Source organism: Nicotiana tomentosiformis, chromosome 2, assembly GCF_000390325.3.
Source record: "Nicotiana tomentosiformis chromosome 2, ASM39032v3, whole genome shotgun sequence".
Taxonomy (NCBI): domain Eukaryota; kingdom Viridiplantae; phylum Streptophyta; class Magnoliopsida; order Solanales; family Solanaceae; genus Nicotiana; species Nicotiana tomentosiformis.
The window spans coordinates 25941899-25964206 of record NC_090813.1 but is presented as its reverse complement, the minus strand read 5'-3'; the positions used below and the strand labels follow the sequence as shown (position 1 = coordinate 25964206).

The 22308-nt window shown below is 40.0% G+C and overlaps 1 protein-coding gene across 1 annotated transcript; it reads left to right on the top strand.

Moving 5' to 3' along the window:
* Window positions 1-19766: 19766 nt before the first annotated feature.
* Window positions 19767-22092, top strand: LOC104094905 (CBL-interacting serine/threonine-protein kinase 14-like). The gene is made up of 2 exons (XM_009600928.4): window positions 19767-20853; window positions 20929-22092. Exons 1-2 carry the CDS (start codon window positions 19905-19907, stop codon window positions 21246-21248), a joined length of 1269 nt encoding a protein of 422 aa, XP_009599223.1. The 5' UTR covers window positions 19767-19904; the 3' UTR covers window positions 21249-22092.
* The last annotated feature ends 216 nt before the right edge of the window (window positions 22093-22308 follow it).

Sequence of the window (22308 nt, the reverse complement as noted above, 5' to 3'; positions counted from 1 at the left end):
TAAGTTTTGTTGCACATGATAATTAGTTGAGCTTTTGCTTATGCAGAAATCAAAGTCCACTGGACCAGTCGGAACGCCAAGCCTACAGCTCCTAAAATCAGTTGACCGATAAAGTGAGTTTTTGACCTTTTTCATCCCTATTGTTTCACCTCAACTTTCACTACATCCTTATAATATCATACTTAACTGAAAACATCCCTTAAGTTTTTCAAACTTAACCGAGAACATCCTTCCGTTAACTTTTCCATCACTTTCTAACGGAGCTTTCTTTTTCTCATGTGCATTGCTTCTTCTTCATTTTTCTTTCCGATAATTTCCGGCAAGCTCTTTAAAAAATAGAAATAATTGACTAGTTAGTCGTCCGACATCAAACCAGCAACACACCTTCTCCAAAAATTTCTCCTCCTTTTTATGTTCAAAACCTCACAGATTCAACCCATATCACTAGATTCCTCATATAAGTTAGCCCATGTGAGAGAGAGTAAGTTTTTTTTTCTTTTTTGGGAGGAGAGGGAGGGAAGAAGAATCACAGGGAGTGAATGAAGGAGAGCATCAAGAACCGGCGGGAAAGATAATAAGTAAGATTTGATCTCTAGTTTCAATAATTTAAGTTAATATCTTTTCGGTTGTTTTATTAATGGGTTAGTTTCTTCAATAAGAATATAAATCTCTTAGTGGAGTAAATTAGTTTTGGGTGACTGTAAAATGTAAAGCATTTCACGAACGATTAATTTGGCAATCTGCAGATGAAAATAAGATTCGTTCTCTATAACCAGACCAAACTTTTGACAAATTAAATATGTGATGCATTTGTGATGCAAGAATGCTTCAGATACATAATTTCAAAAAAGCTTTCTGCGGTGGAAAACATGAAGTGCACGTGAGAAAAAGAAAGCTCCGTTAGAAAAGTGATAGAAAAGATAACGGAAGGTTGTTCTTGGTTAAGTTTGGAAAACTTAAGGGATGTTTTCAGTTAAGTGAGATATTATAAGGATGTAGTGAAAGGTGAGGTGAAACAACAGGGATGAAAAAGGTCAAAAACTCGATAAAGTGAATTAGAACAAATTTTATCCCGAAATTATTATTCTTATGCCATGTACCAAATGACCCCTTAGAGTTTGTTATGGGACAATCCCTAACAAACCGGCGTTATTGAACACCTTTCAAAGTCAATCAGAGATAGAGCGAATAGTTGCAACCAAAGGTAGAGGGGTCACCAGCACCCGTAAAGTTCGGTGGCAAAAATTTCATGTACTATATCTTTAGATAATAGTGATATATTAATAGTGGGCACCCTATTAGGGGCGGCTCTAAGGCTTTGGGTAGTGAGGCCGTTGTCTTAGGCCCCTAAAATTTGAAGGCCCCAAATTTATTTTGAATTCATATTATTATATTACTATATACTATATAATATATATAAATAATTAGTATAAATAAGTGTTATAGTATAATTTTTTGTTACTTGATTGAGGTTTATTTAATACAATAAATTTATAAATTTTGATAATTTTCTCCCCTCATTAATTAGTATATTTGCTTCACTCTTCAATTTTAAATTTTATCCTTTTTATATAGGAATTAAGTTATATATATCGACAACATAATGAATTTCTTTTACAATGTTCTCTGAAACTGCATGAACATCTTTTAGTGTAATTCGATATATTATATTAGGTAATTTATAATTTATTTTAGATAATCACCAATAATTATTACTTAATAGAATGAACTACAATATCGTTTAAATTGATCAGAAGGAGTAAATATTTTTAACATTGTCAATGTTCAAAACTTAAGTTATTACGTTATGTATGTTTATTTCTTTTTCGTGTTTGTGATGATAGCCAAATCAAAAGTTTCACTTTGAGTTCTGGACCACAACACCGATAGTCCACCAATTTATTTTTGTGTCTTCTTCCTAATTTTTTTTTGAAATTTACTTTTTTCTTAAATGCGTACTATAGACCTTGTGGCCCGGCCCTTCTCCGGACCTCACGCATAGTGGGAGCTTAGTGCACTGGGCTGTCTTTTTTTTTTATACTTTTTTTCTTAAATGATTAATTTGTTATTTAAAAAAGCAAATTTTGTTGTTGGTGTAAATATTTTATAGAATGAATTTAAGGGCCTCTCAATATAGTTTCGCCTTAGGACACGAGATTCGTTGAGCCGCCCCTTGCACCCTATATAAAAAGCATATTTTGGTGGAATTACAAAATACACCTGCGACCTTCAAATCCTGAATCCGCCTCTGGTTACAACTTAAGCGAGTCATTCTGATGGATCTCTCTACACTTGCTATCTTCTTTTAGCAAAATTTGAAGTTCGGGGAGAAATTGAGGGATCCCCAATAGGATGAGGTGTAGGTATTTTCACCATGTAAAAGCTCAATAGGACTCTCAACCACAGGAATTCATTCGTTTGTTAAGAAGCTGCTTGGACTGTTAGCAATAGTCAGAATCCTTCGACAGTCCGTACCCATTAGTCTCTTGGTAGTAATAGTCAAAATGTTCAGTCAATTACTTTGTCTTTGATAGAATGAGAACCATTAGCATATTAGCCAAATTTGGAACTAATTATTAGTAATAGAAAATAGAATTGAAAAATAGTGAGAAAAACACAATCATAGAACAATGTGTATGAGTGAGAACCACAGAGCGGTGCTTGAACTTATTGAAAATTTTCTATTAAAACTTAATTAAGTAGCTTTCTATTTTAATATTGTAGCATCTAGTTTGATGTTTTAGTTTCCCTTTTTTAGGCCCCGGGGCTTGGGTTTGGATCCACGGGTACGGATAGATTATTCTGCTAAATTGATAAGTCTTATCTAAAATAGGAAAAGAAAAGATTATTTTGTTGAGAATAAACCCCCTACAGAAATAATATTCACAATAATAAAAGCCGAATAATAACGCAGCACCGAGATACGGTAATTAACAAGAATAAAAGAGTGACAACGACACCAATATTTTTACGTGAAAACCACGGCCTTGAGAGGAGCAACTGATATCACTATAACAAAGAATTTTACATTTTGTAGGTCCGAGTAAAATACTCCAAAGACCACTACAACACTCAAAACAAATAATCCTCTTTTGATATTCCCACCTCACTACAATATCGCTCAGTCTCTACTTTTCTCACAGAATATTTTCTTATACCTTGTCTGTGATGCCTCACTCTTTCTTTCTCTCTTTGTTGGTGTGTATGACAATGAGAGCAAGACACCTATTTATAGTGTTTAGGATTGCTTCATTGATGTCATCAATGATATCATGAGTTTGGCAAGAGTCAAATATTCAATGTAAAACCAAAGAAATATTTTCCATAAAATCTTTCTTACTATTCCTTCAGTTGGCTTGACAATTCAAAGCCAAAAGGAAGATGTCTTACTTACACATGGGATGAACCCATCAAATTTTCCCCTCCAGTCCCATGCACCTGAAGGAGGTAACTCCAGTTTTTCATATAGAGTTCATGCCGACAAGTTCTTTGCACAATTCGAACTTGTCTCTTGGTACCACCTTGGTCAGCATATCTGCGGGATTCTCACTTGTAAAAATTTTCAAGACTTTTAGAGATTCATTCTTTACCATTTCTCGAATCCAGTGATATCTCAAGTCGATGTGTTTAGTCCTTGCATAGTACATGGAGTTCTTGCTAAGGTCTATTGTACTTTGACTGTCACAATAGATGACATACTCCTTCTGATGCAGGCCAAAGCTCTTGAAGGAACCGTTTCAACCATATCATTTCCTTGGCAGCTTCAGAAGCGGCAATATACTCTGCTTCAGTTGTAGAGAGTGCGACACACTTCTGCGACCTTGACTGCCATGATATAGCTCCCCCTGAAAATGTAAACAAATATCCAGTAGTGGATTTTCTATTATCAATGTCACCTGCCATATCAGCATCTATATAGCCCTTCAAGATTGGATCAGATCCTCCAAAGCACAAATAATCTCCTGTGGTACCTCTCAGGTACCTGAGTATCCACTTGACTGCTTCCCAATATTCTTTTCAAGGATTTTCAAGGAATCTGCTAACAACACCAATTGCATGAGCAATATCAGGTCTGTTGCATACCATTGCATACATCAAGCTTCCGATTGCTGAAGAATAAGGAACTCTAGTCATGTTTCCTTTCTCCTCCACACTTGTAGGACATATCTTCTTGCTCAACTTTAGATGACTAGCAAGAGGTGTGCTGACTAGCTTAGCATTCTTCATGTTGAAGCGTTCCAGTACACGTTCAATGTACTTATCCTGAGACAGCCACAACTTTCTGCTTGTTCGCTCTCGAACTATCTTCATACCCAGAATTTGTTGTGCTGGGCCCAAGTCCTTCATATCAAATGACTTGGACAAATCTCCCTTCAACTTTGCGATCAGCCCCTTGTCTTTTTCTACAATTAACATATCATCCACATACAACAACAATATAATAAAGTTATTTTCAAAAAATCTTTTGAAGTATACACATGGATCAGAATATGTCTTTGTGTAAGTTTGACTTTTCATGAATGAGTCAAACTTCTTGTACCACTGCCTTGGTGCCTGCTTCAACCCATAAAGACTCTTATTCAGTTTGCACATCATGTGTTTCCTTTCAGCTACTTCAAATCCTTCTAGCTCCAACTGCTCCACTTCAAGATATAGGCTATAAGCTGCTAAACTCAAGATTGTTCGAATAAAAGTCATTTTGACAACAGGTGAGAAAATTTCGTCAAAATCAATACCTTTCTTCTGCTCGAAGCCTTTTACCACTAATCGAGCTTTGTATCTGACCAGCTTGTCATTTTCATCTTTCTTGAGTTTAAAGACCCACTTACATTTAAGTGGTCTTTTACCCTTTGGAAGTTCAACCAGTTTGTACGTGCCATTTTTTCTGCAAAGATTCCATCTCCTCTTGCATGGCTTTCATCCACTGGTTCTTTTCTGGATGGGACATCACCTCCTTAAGACTTTCTGGCTCCCTCTCATCACCGATGAGGACATACTCCATGGAAGGGTACCTGCATGACTCTACCCTTGGCCTTTCTGATCTCCTCAGAGGTTAAGGTTGTTCTTCTCCCAGAGTGGGGTGATCCACATGATCGACATTATCATCAAGTTGCTCCCCCTGCTCAATAACCTCACCAGGTTGCTCCCCCTGCTCGGCAACATCGTCGGTCATACTTTCTGCATTTGTGGGATTGTTAGAAGTAGAAGGAATAGTAACAAGGTTAGGAATAATAAAATTCTTGGCCTTCTCTGACATATCATCAGCAGTTCCAACTTCATTTTCTCGGAAGACTACATCTCTGCTTCTGATGACCTTCTTCTTTACGGGATCCCACAATCTGTATCCGAATTCTTCATCTCCATATCCGATGAATATGCAAGGAACAAATTTATCATCCAGCTTTGTTCTCTGCTCCTTTGGTACATGTGCAAAAGCAACCTTCACATGCGAATAGGACACCTCCTTGTTGGTCCAAACTCTTTCTAAGATGTCAAATGCCAACGGAACTGATGGACTCCTATTGATCAGGTAACAGGCTGTCTGAACTGCTTCACCCCAGAATAACTTAGGCAGTTTAGCCATTCTGAGCATGCTTCTCACCTTCTCCACAATGGTGCGGTTCATCCTTTCGGCTACGCCATTGTAATGTGGGGTTCCAGGAACTGTCTTTTCATGTCTGATCCCATGGTTCGAACAGTACTCTTCAAATTCCCTTGAAGTGTACTCACCTCCATTGTCACTTCGGAGACGCTTTAGCTTTTGGCTTGTCTCCCTTTCCACCATAGCATGAAACTTTTGGAAAACTTGAAACACCTGATCTTTGGTTTTCAAAATATAAACCCACAATTTTCGTGAAGCATCATCAATAAAAGTAACAAAATATTTGTTACCGCCCATCGATTCAATTTCCATTGGACCACAAACATCAGAATATACCAAATCAAGTATATTCAATTTTCTTTCAGACGATGTCTGAAATGAGACTCTATGCTGCTTACCAAATAAACAGTAGTTATAGGGTTTTACCGTTGTATCTTTGGCATAAGAAATGAGTGATTTCTTGGCAAGAATCTGCAATCCCTTCTCGCTCATATGACCCATCCTTTTGTGCCACAAATCTGCAGAAATCTCATCTTGTGCCGTGTTCAATTCACCTTGGCATATTTCTGCATTTGTCCTGTACAACGTGCCATGAGCAACTCCCTTTGCAATCACCAATGATCCCTTGTTGAGTCTCCACTTTTGCTTTGCAAAATAGTTCTCGTATCCATCTCGGTCTAAAGCAATTCCAGAGATCAAGTTCATCCGCAAATCAGGTACATGTCGCACGTCCTTCAGAACCAATGTGCATCTGACATTTGTCTTGATACAAATGTCACCAATCCCCGCAATCTTTGAGTAACTTGTGTTACCCATTCTCACAAGGACGAAATCACCTGTTACATATCTGCAAAAAAGATCTCTTACCGGTGTGGCATGGTAAGATGTTGCTATATCTGTGAGACTCCAGGTGTTTCTCTCTTCTCTTACGTAATATACGTAACGTGGCGTGGTTATATTAGGTATATATGATTGGGTATAGCACATTGGGAGAATAAGACTGAAAATGTGTGGTAATATCAAGGAACTAAACTAAAGCTTTAAGTCAAAGGAATCCCTTAAACAAAGGTTCATGGTTAAAGAAATGGCTCGGGTAGCACCCCGCGCGTTCGGAAGGTTTAAGTTAACTTGCACCTGTGGGATAAGACTAAGAGTGTATAATATGCTAAGAATAATGTGTTATGAGGTATTATAATATCACACTGGTCACATGTTAAGTTTTGGAGTCAAGCAAGTTGCGAAATAAAGGTCGGCAAAAGTTATCGTAAATTTCTCTAATAAATTTTCTAAACTTTGGGTAAAATGTATCAGATCATTTCTCCCAATATATAAAGAGTTATGGGACCCACAACCTACCAAATCGAAGGTCTACGAGTTTAATTTGCAACCAAAGAAATCTCACATCAAACCGACATTGGAGTAAAACGTTATGACTGTTTTAACGCGGACTGTCCGGGCTGAAATCGGGTCGCGAACCGGGTCGGGTCAAACAAGTGGTATAAGTCGGAAAATCCGACTTTTAAGACCCCAAAACATTTCATATTCGTCCCAAAACAGTGAGAAAGCTTAAGAGAGGGTTTCATGGTGTTCTTGAGTGATTAAGGTGCGTTTTTAACGATTTCTATCGTTAAAGTTTGCCCCCGTGCCTAGAAGCGCAATCTCTACGCTTTGCAATCGTTTCCCCTTCTATTAGCTGTGTTTGGAGCTATTTTTGGAAGATAGGAAATTGTTGTTATTGCTGGTTCTTCAGGATTTATACTTGGTTTTCCAAGGTAATCATCTAGGGACTCTTTTATGATCGTTTTTACAAAGTTCTACGGGTGTTTCGTCAAGTTAGGGTCATATGGCAAATCTGCCGATTTAAGCTCATTTATGAACTGTTTATAGGTGCGTATAAGCTGCATATATATAGCGGTTTCGAAGCTTAGGACGTAAGGAACAACTTTCGTGAAGGAACTACTGGCATTCGGACGTTCGTTGGAGAGGTATGTTAAGGCTAAGCTTCGTCCTTCCTTTTAGCACGAATTTTGGGAAATTCCTAAGACGCCAAATGTGATATTTTACTATTCTGTTGCTAGAAAGACCTTCTGTGAAAGGCATTGGTATCGTAGCTGAAGTATTTTCATGATGCTATTAGGTTGATATTCCACTCGTTCGGTTAAAAAGGGTATTCGACATCTATATATGTCATTTTGTCGGCTTTCTTAAATATATGTCCATATATATGAATTCTTATTCGTCTTTGGGTTGTGTGACTTAAAAATAAAGGCATTTAGTATTTGCGATCAGTCCTTCTTCCTTGTTAAAGTGTATTTTAAAATCTCTAAAGTGACACGTCGATTTCAAAATTCTCAAATATAATTTTTATGTTTAAACTACTAAAATATTTGATTTTTTTTGAAATACTTTCTTTTACTAATTATCAAGAAATCAGGTATAAGGACTAAGTGAAGCACCTTAAGCTTTTTATGAACATATTCAGAGTTAAGTTATCTTTCTAAAAGTCGAGTTAAGTTTTCAAACTTATTAAAAAAGATATGAGGTTCCACGAGACATTTGTATGCGATACGAAGGTGATTATGAGATTATGAGAATAAGAGTACCAATGAGCCAAGGTTGGCTAAGTTCTTGTTATGGCCTATTATGTGCATTCAAAGTTCATATCATACATGACATATTATGCATGGACTTCGAGCTATAATCGGAGGTAAGGGGCCTATTTGCCCGAAAGACTATATATATTGTACAGATGGCCATAGGTTGGGAATATGATACCGGTTAGCTACCGGGAGAGACCGCCATTGCTAGCATTTGGTTGGGTATGTCATGCATTTACATCAATATATATGTATTCACGACATACGATTACACGAGCATACCATGCATATTTTATTACTATGAGGTCGGATGTCGGCCATGGAGGCTATCAGAGTTTCAGTGTCAGGTGGTATCTTTATTACCTTTTTACATCAGTTATGTATGGTTCTACTTTCTGCCTTACATACCAGTACATTTTTATTCGTACTGATGTCCCGTTGCCTGGGGACACTGCATTTTTGTTTCGTGCGTGCAGGTCCAGGTAGGGACTCTGATCGACCCCTCCGCTAGGATTTCGGGGTTCAGCTGTGAGTTGGTAAGCTCCACCTCTTCCTGGAGCTTTAATAGGATGGTTACTTTTGTTGTACAGTTTGGGTATAGTTGGGGCCTTATCCCGACAGTGCTTATGACACTCTTAGAGGCTATTGTGGACACAATATTCTGGGTTTTTTTTTTGCTGCTTTCAGTCTCCAGCCCATAGGCTTGGCATGTATATATAGGTGTGTAGGCATGTATGTCTTCAGTCGTGGCCTCGTCGGCCATCTAGTATTTTATTATTTTGGCTTGTCTACCTATGTTTATATGGCTTATTATTATTCATGCCATAACCTTACGGTCCAGGCTTAGTATTTCAGATGTTGTGCTGCCCGATCTGTTGGCCCCCCAGTCTAGTTAGCTAGTATGTTTAGTGGCTAACTCGATCGAATACAGTATCGAATGCCAGTCGCGCCTCCCCTAGTTTGGGGCGTGACAAACTTGGTATCAGAGCAGGTCGTATCCCAGGGAGTCCACAAGCCGTGTCTAGTAGAGTCTTGCTTATGGGTGTGTTGTGCACCACACTTATAATCAGGAGGCTATGAGGCATTTAGGAATGGTTACATTTCTTTCAATTAATAGATTGTGCTATAGAGTGAAGTTATAAGAACATACGAAATCTAAATCGTGCTTTGTGTTTCCTATCTAACAGGCTACCTACGCTCAGGAGATAGCACAGCGAGAGATAGGTATGGATCCGGGAGAAGGTACCAGTCGTTCCCCACCGTGTCAGAGGGATAGATTTCCCTTAAGGGGTCACAGTGAGTCTCCAGTACCCCTAGTTTCAGCTTCCCCAGCACTTGTTGGAGCCCAGGGAGATGCAGTACCCCCCAGCCTCACCAGTTCCATTGGTACCTAAGGCAGCTAGAGACACAGGACCTCCAGCACCTATTGTTCCCCCATCAGAGACTGGGGAGCAGGGGATGAGGGAGGCTGTTCAGTTGCTGACTAGGATGGTTTCTATTCATGAGTGACAGCTAGAGTCAGGAGCAGATTCCCGGAGAGATCGGATAGGAAGTTCGACGGTATGAGAGTTTCTTCAATTGGCCCCTCCATTATTTACAGGATCCAGTTCCACTGAGGATCCCCAGGACTTTATAGACCATATGTATAGAGTATTGAGGGTGATGCATGCCTCTGTCACCGAGGCTGTGGAGTTGGCTTTTTTTCGACTACGTGATGTAGCCGTCCTATGGTATGAGGCATGGGAGAGATCTAGAGGACCTGATGCTCCGCCAGCAGAGTGGGAGGACTTCTCTGAGGCTTTTTAGCCCATTATTTGCCACGGGAGGTTCGGGAGGCCCGTCTTGACCAGTTTCTTAGCCTAAAGAAAGGGGATATGAGTGTGAGGGATTATAGCCATAAGTTTAATTCTTTGGCAAGGTATGCACCAGATATAATACATACCATGAGGGCTAGAGTTCATCATTATGTGGATGGTTTGGGGGATCATCTGATTAGAGACTGTAGGGTTGCATCCCTATCGGATGCTGTAGATATTTCCCGCATACAGGCTTTCGCTCAGACTACAGAGGACATTTCCCGTCGGATTCGTGATACTCGCATGGATAGGGAGCAGAGTAAGAGGGCTCGTACTATGGGGTCTTATAGGGAGCCACGAGTTGATTTTAGGCCCCCACTCCATCGATATCCACCTCGGTCAGCAGGTAGTTTCCCACCACAGATGCAGGGCCAGCGGTTTGATCGTTATATTTAGTCAGGACCGGGGCAGAGCTCAGGCCAGCCTGAGGGCCGTCAAGAGGAGCGTTCTGCGCATATGAGACAGCTGACTCCTCCATGTACTCAATGCGGTAAGCTGCACACCGAGCAATGTAGACAGGGTTCGAGTGCATGTTTTCATTGTGGGCAGACAGGACATTATATTAGCCGGTGCCCGGGGTTAGGCAGAGGTACACCAGCTCAGCCTTCAGGATTCACAGAAGCCTCTTCACCCTCAGTCCGTGCTCCCCGACCAGGTCCACAGTCTACTCAGGGCCGTGGTAGGGGGAGAGGTAGAAGAGACACCTCAGATTCTAGTGGTGGCCAGAACCGCTTTTATGCACTCACAGGCCGACAGGATTCAGAGGCATCCCCAGATGTTATCACAGGTATATTGACAATACATTCTCATGCCATTTATGCATTGATGGATCCCGGCTCTACATTTTCATATATTACTCCATTTATTGCTGGTAACCTTGACATGAGATCTGAGTTGTTGCCACAGCCAGTTGAGGTGTCTACGCCAGCTGGCGACTCTATTGTAGCTAATCATGTCTATCGAGATTGTACAGTGTTAATTAATGACAGTCCAACCTCTGTTGATTTAGTTGAATTGGTTATTCTAGACTTCGATGTCATTATGGGTATGGATTGGTTGGCAGCTTGTTATGCTAATATTGATTATCGTACAAAGTTGGTCCGATTTCATTTCCTGGTGAGCCTGTCCTTGAATGGAAAGGTAATGCAGCCACGCCCAAGGGTAAGTTTATTTCATATCTTAGGGCTCGGAAGTTTATTGCTAAAGGTTGTATATACCATCTGGTTCATGTTAGGGATATAGATAAGGAGCCAGCGACTCTTCAGTCGGTTCCCGACGGTATTCCCTGACGAGCTTCCAGGAATTCCCCCCGAAAGGGAAATCGATTTCGCTATAGATTTGCTTTCTGATGCGCAGCCTATATCCATTCCTCCCTACAAAATGGCTCCTGCAGAGCTAAGGGAATTGAAGGAACAACTGAAGGACTTGCTCGATAAAGGCTTTATTAGGCCAAGTACATCCCCATGGGGTGCTCCGGTACTCTTTGTTCGAAAGAAAGATGGGTCCTTGCGGATGTGCATTGACTACAGGCAACTAAATAAAGTCACTATCAAGAATAAGTATCCTCTTCCATGGATTGATGACTTGTTCGACCAGTTACAAGGTGCCAAATGTTTTTCGAAGATCGACTTGCAATCTGGTTATCATCAGCTACGAGTCAGGGATATTGATATCCCAAAAACAGCATTTAGGACGAGGTATGGCCATTTTGAATTCCTTGTCATGTCTTTCGGGCTTACAAATGCCCCAGTAGCCTTTATGGATCTTATAAATCGGGTATTCAAGCCATTCTTGGATGAATTTGTGATTGTGTTTATTGACGACATCCTGATATATTCGCGATCGGAAGCCGAGCATGCGGACCACTTGCGAGCTGTATTGCAGACTCTCCAGGACTACAGGTTATATGCTAAATTCTCTAAATGTAAATTTTGGCTAACTTCTGTAGCTTTTCTTGGTCATGTTATTACCGGCGATGGTATCAAGGTTGATGGCCAAAAGATTGAAGCTGTGATGACTTGGCTGAGGCCCTTGAATCCGACAGAGGTTCGTAGCTTTTTAGGCTTGGCAGGGTATTACCGAAGGTTTGTGGAGGGATTTTCCTCTATCTCTGCACCATTGACGAAACTGACACATAAGGGAGCTAAGTTTCAGTGGACTGAGGCATGTGAACAAAGTTTTCAGGAACTAAAGAAAAGGCTTAGTACGACACCTGTCTTGACTCTTCCGGATGGCACCGAGGGTTATGTTGTATATTGTGATGCCTCGAGAATTGGCCAAGGTTGTGTTCTTATGCAACATGGTAAGGTTATCGCGTACGCCTCCAGACAGTTGCGAAAACATGAACAGAACTATCCTACGCACGATCTTGAGTTAGCCGCAGTTGTATTTGCCCTAAAGATTTGGCGGCATTATCTATATGGGGTTCATATTGATGTTTTCACCGACCACCAGAGCCTTCAGTATTTATTTAAACAGAGGGAGCTGAACCTACGACAAAAGAAGATGGCTAGAATTACTAAAGGACTATGATGTTGATATTTTATATCATCCCGGCAAAGCTAATATTGTTGTTGATGCACTTAGCCGGAAGTCCATGGGCAGTCTAAGCCATGTTGAAGCTGATAAGGTCAAGATGAACAAATATCTATGCCAGCTAGCTAGTTTGCAGGTGCGTTTGGTAGATGCAGAGGGTGGACGCTCGTTCAGAATACGGCAAAATCTTCTTTTGTTACTGAAGTGAAAGAGCGACAACACGAGAATCCTGAGCTTATAAAACTGAGGGAAAGTATTCCACAGCAGCGACAACCTTTATTTGAGCTAACTGGAGATGGAGTCCTTAGATACCAGGGCCGCTTATGTGTAGCGTCAGTAGGAGAGCTCCGTGCCAAGATTCTTTTGGAGGCCCATTATTCTAGATATGCAGTTCATCCCGGAGCGACAAAGATGTATCGGGACCTTCGACAGATCTATTGGTGGAATGGAATGAAAAAAGATATCGCGGAGATGGTAGCCCAATGTCCTAACTGCCAGCAAGTTAAAGCCGAACATCAGAGGCCTGAAGGCCTAACTCAGTGTATTGAGCTTCCATTATGGAAATGGGACATGATAAATATGGACTTCATCACTGGTTTGCCTCGCACTCCACGGAGGTATGATTCTATTTGGGTAATTATTGATAGGCTTACAAAATCTGCTCATTTCCTGCCAGTCAGGACGACATATTCAGCCGAGGATTATGCCAAGCTTTACATTTGAGAGATTGTTCGCCTTCACGGAGTGCCATTATCTATTATCTCTGATCGAGGGGCTCAATTTACAGCATATTTTTGGAAATCTTTTCAGAAGGGTCTAGGCACGCAGGTAAATCTTAGCACCGTTTTTCATCTGCAAACTGATGGACAGGCAGAGCGTACTATTCATACAGTTGAGGATATGTTACGTGCTTGCGTGCTAGATTTTAAAGGAAGTTGGGATGATCATTTACCTCTTATTGAGTTTGCTTATAATAACAGCTTCCAAGCTAGTATTCAGATGGCTCCTTACGAAGCACTATGCGGGCGGAAGTGTAGGTCGCCGATCGGTTGGTTCGAGGTCGGGGAAGAAGAGTTGCTAGGTCCTAACTTAGTCCAGCAAGCACTGGAAAAGATAAAACTTATTAGAGACCGGCTGCGTACAGCACAAAGTCGACAAAAGTCTTATGCAGATGTTCGACGACGAGACTTAGAGTTTGATGTAGAAGATTGGGTTTTCCTGAAAGTATCGCCTATGAAGGGCGTCATGCGATTTGGAAAGAAGGGGAAGCTCAGCCCCAGATATATTGGACCGTATAAGATTATTCGGAGGATTGGTAGGGTGGCGTACGAGCTTGATTTGCCTTTAGAATTGGAAGCAGTCCATCCTGTGTTTCATGTATCTATGTTGCGAAAGTGCATTGGAGATCCTTCACGTATTACGCCCATTGAGGATATTCACATTGTTGAAGACTTATCTTATGCAGAGGTACCAGTAGTTATTTTAGATCGGCAGGTAAGGAAGCTTCGAACTAAAGAAGTGGCTTCCGTGAAAGTGTTATGGCGAAATAACAACATCGAGGAAATGACCTGGGAAGCTGAGGAGGAAATGAGGAAGAAGTACCCCCACCTATTTACGACTTAAGGTGAGTCGCATTTAAATAATTGCCAATTATTTCTTTACAGCAACTTAATTGGATTTTAAATGACTTGAAAGTGCAATTTAAATTTTTTTATTGCGAGATAGCTACACGAAGCCTAGTAGTTGGAATCTTCAGAATTTGATTTATGCTTTGCAAATGTAACAAATATAGCCTCGCAAATAACGTATTAGCGGACAAGAAATGAAACCAAGGAATTGACTTGACCCATTCGCGGACGAATGTTCTTAAGGGGGGAGACCGTGAGACCCCAGGTGTTTCTCTCTTCTCTTATGTAATATACGTAACGTGGCGTGGTTATATTAGGTATATATGATTGGGTATAGCACATTGGGAGAATAAGACTGAAAATGTGTGGTAATATCAAGGAACTAAACTAAAGCTTTAAGTCAAAGGAATCCCTTAAACAAAGGTTCATGGTTAAAGAAATGGCTCGGGTAGCACCCCGCGCGTTCGGAAGGTTTAAGTTAACTTGCACCTGTGGGATAAGACTAATAGTGTATAATATGCTAAAAATAATGTGTTATGAGGTATTATAATATCACGCTGGTCACATGTTAAGTTTTGGAGTCAAGCAAGTTGCGAAATAAAGGTCGGCAAAAGTTATCGTAAATTTCTCTAATAAATTTTCTAAACTTTGGGTCAAATGTATAAGATCATTTCTCCCAATATATAAAGAGTTATGGGGCCCACAACCAACCAAATCGAAGGTCTACAAGTCTAGTTTGAAACCAAAGAAATCTCACATCAAACCGACATTGGAGTAAAGAGTTATGACTGTTTTAACGCGGACTGTCCGGGCTGAAATCGGGTCGCGAACCGGGTCGGGTCAAACAAGTGGTATAAGTCGGAAAATCCGACTTTTAAGACCCCAAAATATATCATCTTCGTCCCAAAACAGTGAGAAAGCTTAAGAGAGGGTTTCATGGTGTTCTTGAGTGATTAAGGTGCGTTTTTAACGATTTCTATCGTTAAAGTTTGCCCCCATGCCTAGAAGCGCAATCTCTACACTTTGCAATCATTTTCCCCTTCTATTAACTATGTTTGGAGCTATTTTTGGAAGATAGGAAATTGTTGTTATTGCTGGTTCTTTAGGATTTATACTTGGTTTGCCAAGGTAATCATCTTGGGACTCTTTTATGATCGTTTTTATAAAGTTCTACAGGCGTTTCGTCAAGTTAGGGTCATATGGAAAATCTGCCGATTTAAACTCATTTATGAACTGTTTATAGGTGCGTATAAGCTGCATATATATAGTGGTTTCGAAGCTTAGGACGTAAGGAACAACTTTCGTGAAGGAACTACAGGCATTCGGACGTTCGTTGGAGAGGTATGTTAAGGCTAAGCTTCGTCCTTCCTTTTAGCACGAATTTTTGGAAATTCCTAAGACGCCAAATGTGATATTTTACTATTCTGTTGCTAGAAAGACCTTCTATGAAAGGCATTGGTAGCGTAGCTGAAGTATTTTCATGATGCTATTAGGTTGATATTCCACTCGTTCGGTTAAAAAGGGTATTCGACATCTATATATGTCATTTTGTCGGCTTTCTTAAATACATGTCCATATATATGAATTCTTATTCGTCTTTGGGTTGCGTGACCTAAAAATAAAGGCATTTAATATTTGCGATCAGTCCTTCTTCCTTGTTAAAGTGTATTTTAAAATCTCTAAAGTGACACGTCGATTTCAAAATTTTCAAATATAATTTTTATGTTTAAACTACTAAAACATTTGATTTTTTTTTTGAAATACTTTCTTTTACTAATTATCAAGAAATCAGGTATAAGGATTAAGTGAAGCACCTTAAGCTTTTTATGAACATATTCAGAGTTAAGTTATCTTTCTAAAAGTCTAGTTAAGTTTTCAAACTTATTAAAAAAGATATGAGGTTTCACGAGATATTTGTATGCGATACGAAGGTGATTATGAGATTATGAGAATAAGAGTACCAATGAGCCAAGGTTGGCTAAGTTCTTGTTATGGCCTATTATGTGCATTCAAAGTTCATATCATACATGACATATTATGCATGGATTTCGAGCTATAATCGGAGGTAAGGGGCCTATTTGTCCGAAAGACTATATATATTGTACAGATGGCCACAGGTTGGGAATATGATACCGGTTAGCTACCGGGAGAGACCGCCATTGCTAGCATTTGGTTGTGTATGTCATGCATTTACATCAATATATATGTATTCACGACATACGATTACACGAGCATACCATGCATATTTTATTACTATGAGGTCGGATGTCGGCCATGGAGACTATCAGAGTTTCAGTGTCAGGTGGTATCTTTATTACCTTTTTACATCAGTTATGTATGGTTCTACTTTCTGCCTTACATACCAGTACATTTTTATTTGTACTGATGTCTCATTGCCTGGGGACACTGCATTTTTGTTTCGTGCGTGCAGGTCCAGGTAGGGACTCTGATCGACCCCTCCGCTAGGATTTCGGGGTTCAGCTGTGAGTTGGTAAGCTCCACTTCTTCCTGGAGCTTTAATAGGATGGTTACTTTTGTTGTACAGTTTGGGTATAGTTAGGGCCTTATCCCGACAGTGCTTATGACACTCTTAGAGGCTATTGTGGACACAACATTCTGGGTTTTTTTTTTTGCTGCTTTCAGTCTCCAGCCCATAGGCTTGGCATGTATATATAGGTGTGTAGGCATGTATGTCTTCAGTCGCGGCCTCGTCGGCCAGCTAGTATTTTATTATTTTGGCTTGTCTACCTATGTTTATATGGCTTATTATTATTCATGCCATAACCTTACGGTCCAGGCTTAGTATTTCAGATGTTGTGCTGCCCGATCTGTTGGCCCCCCAGTCTAGTTAGCTAGTATGTTTAGTGGCTAATTCGATCGAATACAGTATCGAATGCCAGTTGTGCCTCCCCTAGTTTGGGGCGTGACAATATCAACCACCCATTCCAACTCTGGACCTGATAAGTGCATGCATTCCTCTTCCTCGTTTATACAGAGGACACCATTATTATTGTTTTGCACCATGGCGGTTATGTTGTCGTCATTCTTCTGGCTACTAATTTCATCTTTGCCCTTCCTTGGATTTGGGCAATCTCTTTTGAAGTGACCTGGTTGGTCACAATTGTAGCAATTTCTAGCTCTTGATTTGGATCGGTTCTTAGACTTCCCACGAGCTCCGGATCTACCATAGTTGCTCGAACTCCTTTGATAACTCCTGTCTCTACCTTCTGTGATGAGAGCATGTCCTTGATTTTCAGGCTTCTTTCTCATCTTCTCGTTGAGTAAAAGAGCTGATGTGACATCTTTCAACTCAATGGTAGTCTTACCGTGCAGGATGGTTGTTGCTAGATTATCATACGAAGATGGCAACGAGTTCAACAACAAGATGGCTTTATCTTCTTCCTCGATTTTCACTCCGAGATTGGCGAGCTGTGTGATTAGTCCGTTAAACACATTTAAATGTGACAAAAAATTCGTACCTTCACCCATGTATAAGGCGTATAGCTGCTTTTTCAGGTACAATTTATTTGTTAGCGTTTTGGACATTTATAAGCTTTTCAACCTTGCCCAAATGCCACGTGCAGTGTCTTTATCAATGATGTTATTTACCACATCATCTGATAAGTGCAACCTGATTGTACTAGCAACCCTTTCATCCAAGTCAGCCCAATCCTCAGCTTTCATGGTATCAGGCATTTTGGAATCAACATCTAGTACCTTGTGTAATCCATGTTGGATGAGCAGATCTCTCATTCTTCTTTGCCATGTTGAGAAACGGCTATCTCCGTTAAATTTTGCTACCTCATACTTTACTCCAAACATTTTTTGTTTTTCACCGAGTATAGTACTACTGACAGTGAATAGTATTTCTGTGAACGAGCAGAACATGTGCTCTGATACCAGTTGTTAGGAATAAACCCCCTACAGAAATAATATTCACAGTAATAAAAGAGGAATAATTACGTAGCACCGAGATACGGTAATTAACAAGAATAAAAGAGTGACAACGACACCAAGATTTTTACGTGAAAAACCCTTTTGAATAAGGGAAAACCACGGCCTTGAGAGGAGTAACTGATATCACTATAGCAAGAAATTTTACACTTTGTAGGTCCGAGTAAAATACTCCAAAGACCACTACAACACTCAAAAGAAATAACCCTCTTTTGATATTCCCACCTCACTATAATATCGCTCAATCTCTATTTTTCTCACAGACTATTTTCTTATACCTTGTCTGTGATGCCTCACTCTTTCTTTCTCTCTTTGTTGATGTGTATTACAATGAGAGCAAGACACCTATTTATAGTGTTTAGGATTGCTTCATTGATGTCATCAATAATATCATGAGTTTGGCAAGAGTCAAATATTTAATGTAAAACCAAAGAAATATTTGCTATAAAATCTTTCTTACTATTCCTTTAGTTGGCTTGACAATTCAAAGCCAAAAGGAATATGTCTTCCTTACACATGAGATGGACCCATCATATTCAACTTACGCTCGTTTATAGTCTGTGTTGGAGTGTAGCCTGTAAACCGAAACCAATTGCATTTGTACATGATTGGTTAATGTACCAGAGAGGGTCCTTTGGGGCGGAGCTTGCATACGGCTTACAAGTTAAAAAATCTATTGAATATACACAAATTATTAATTTAGAATTTAATAATTTTTAAAGCTTAAAATTTCGAACCTATAAACTTTAAATTTTAACTCTACCTCTGGAGTTATTGTAATCTTATTTTTCACGAGCACTTGATTATACTTCCTCCGTTCACTTATACTTGACACGTTTTGACTTTTCACGCCCCTTAAGAAATAATAAATAAAGTGCATAATTTACCATGATACACATATTAATTGATGCATATTTTATTGGATTTGAGAAAATGATTTGAAATGAGTAATAAATATTGTGGGTATAACAGGGGAAAAAATTGTCTTCTCTTGATATGCGTAAAGTGACAAGTAAAAATAAAAATTTATTTTTAGTATACTTGTCAAGTAAAAGTGAACGGATGGAGTACTTAGGAGGGACCTCTTTTTAAACCTTTCTAATTTGGTTAAATCACTGGTATTCAGAACTCGCTAACTCGATTAATTCGAATTAGCATGAGATGATTTACCAAGAAGGAGTTGAGGTCGAGTGAGCTTTCTGTGTTCCATAATTGAGACAGAGAGTTCCAACTCCATCATTAATATAGCATTCCTCTCACATTGCCCCCTTTTTTCCTTAATGTATTAATTTTTTGTCATTTCCTATCAAATAATTATCCGTTATTAGAACTTTTTTTCCATAGCTCGAACTTAAAACTTTCGAGTTCGTAATTTCTGATTGCCCTCGTGATTCATGTGATTAGCAATTAATTTACTTTGTTAGATCTGCAGTTGGCGGGACCATCCTCTTGTAATACTCCATGTGTTTCAACTAAAAGAGTAACGTGCTTAATTTGAACACGTCGATCAATTCCCGTATTCACCTACTACCTTCCCACCTCTAATTTTTTTCCAATCTTTTCACAAAATATCTAAGATTTGCGCGTTGACCCATTCGAATCTTCTCTCTTCTGCTTAGATGCTAAATTTTTTTCTAGAATTAGTTAATCAACTATAGTGTTGCTTTGATGCAAAAGCAAGAAGAATTTTTCGAGAGATTTGGTAGTACCTTTGTGGTCTCTGGATCTAGTAATGCCGGAGATCTTACATGAGGAAAGTAGTTCATCGTCATCTGCCGCTGCCGCTGCCGCCGCCGCTGCAACCGCCGGCGATTTCAAGCTTAACCTTTTTGGAAAATATGAGGTAGGGAAACTCCTTGGTTGCGGCGCTTTTGCGAAAGTTTATCATGCCAGGGACGTTAGAACAAGGCAAAGCGTGGCGATTAAGACCGTAAGCAAGCAGAAGATTTTGAAAGGTGGTTTCACGGTGCATGTTAAGCGGGAGATCTCTATTATGCGGAGGTTGCGCCACCCTCATATCGTGCGCCTCCATGAGGTCCTCGCTACGAAGACGAAGATCTACTTCGTCATGGAATTCGCTAAAGGTGGAGAGCTGTTTGCTAAGGTCAGCAAAGGCCGATTTAGCGAGGATCTCAGCCGTCGATATTTTCAGCAATTAATCTCTGCCGTTGAATACTGCCACTCTCGCGGCGTGTACCACCGCGATCTGAAGCTGGAGAATCTCTTGCTTGATGAGAATTGGGATCTAAAGGTCACCGATTTCGGGCTAAGCGCAGTATCGGATCAGATCCGACCCGACGGATTCCTCCACACGCTCTGCGGCACTCCAGCTTACGTGGCACCTGAAATCCTCGAGAAGAAAGGATACGATGGAGCTAAGGTGGATATATGGTCATGTGGCATCATCCTGTTTGTGCTCAACGCTGGTTATTTACCTTTCAGTGATTCAAATCTAATGGCTATGTATCGGAAAATCTACAAAGGCGAATTTCGTTGCCCTAAGTGGACCTCACACGGGTTAAAGCTATTACTGACTCGACTACTGGACACGAATCCTCAAACTCGAATCTCCATTGAACAGATCAGAAACGATCCGTGGTTTCGAAAAGGTTTCAAAGAGGTGAAATCGCAGCTCGATGACGAATTTCAGTTCAAAAATAGCTCCGACACGAATCACGACGGCAAGTTTCTGAACGCATTTCATATAATCTCGATATCCTCAGGTGTTAATTTGACTGGATTATTGAACTGTTTAGGAGGCAGAGACAAAGTGGACGTTGAAAGGTTTGTTTCAATGGAGCCACCAGAGAGAATTACGCGGAGGATTGAGGAGGTAGCTAAATCGGAAGGGATGAGAATCACCGGAAAAAATGGCGCCGCCGTGAGGGTAGAGGGGCAAAATGGAAATTTTGTACTAGTAGCGGAGATTAATAGATTGACGGAGAAACTGGTTATTGTAGAAGTTAAAAAGAGGGAGATAGGGGCTGGACCCGAGCGAAGTATGTGGAAACAGAAATTTAAGCCGCAGCTAAGTGGATTTTTCTATAAACATGACGGACAGGTTTCCAGTAGCTGAAAAGTTGGATTTGCTTTTCAAGAGTCAACTGATTTCACTATAAATGATTTTTCCTGGTTAAAGAAACAAATTACTCGATCCATATTCATATTGCTCATGGGATATATCTTAACACATCTAGCATATATTCATTTCAAGTGCATATTCCATTTTTTTATTGCAGAGTAGTGAAAATCCATAAGAAGCAACAGAGTGGATTTTATGCGGCAATTACCATTTTCTAGCTACTAAGTCCATGCAAATTGAGGCTCAATAAGCGGGTACTTTTTGATACTGTATTTGAAGCAGCGGATCCAATTCATTCAAAGAGGGAGCAGAGCGGGCAGGCAAAGCAGGGCAAGTGTTGGATTGCACCGAGAGCAATGCCCCTCGGAGCGCATTGCTTGGGCCTTGGGGTAAGTCAAAGTTGCTGATCTTTTTTATTGTATTGTCTTCCTTGGGAAGCAAACCTTCCTCGTCGTCTGCTGTCTCACATTCATCAGGACGAGTGTTGCATCGTTCTATCTTCCCCTAAGGTGTATTATATTGAAAGGCCATTTCTAAGTGATGTCCTAGCTAGCTTGGATACACATGATCCGGCAAATTCTTGAAGGGACATGAAGAAAAGAACTTACATTTTCTGCAAATAGGGATTCTATACTACCATGTCAACTTTGGCAAATCTTGTTGTATGCCTGTTACTATGTGAAGAGTTAATTGAAGAATGTATTTTAGTATTGTATTTAATAAACAGAGGGGAACACATACCAGGTTATGTATCTTTTCTTTTTACCTGGTACTTGTATTTCCTAATAATCTCTTGTTTCATAGTAAAATGATTATTGATCATGGACTTCATTAGGGATATCCTTTTCTGGATAGTGGGAAACGACATATAGAAGGATTTGTTTTTTTTTTTCTTCCTATTTTAACTTTCCTAATGGTAAGCGAAGGTCGTTATTAGAGTTGATAAGGATATTTCATCTATGCTCCTACTTGGTCCTTGTACTATATCTTAAAAGTTTGAGGAAAAGATGCTCTGATATGATCAACTACAGTTTGAATGCAGAAAATGACTCTA

Coding starts and splice junctions, on each gene's coding strand:
- LOC104094905 (XM_009600928.4), top strand. CDS start 19,905: ATGCCGGAGATCTTACATGAGGAAAGTAGTTCATCGTCATCTGCCGCT. Junction 20,854..20,928: donor CTCCGACACGAATCACGACG/GCAAGTTTCTGA, acceptor TGAACTGTTTAG/GAGGCAGAGACAAAGTGGAC.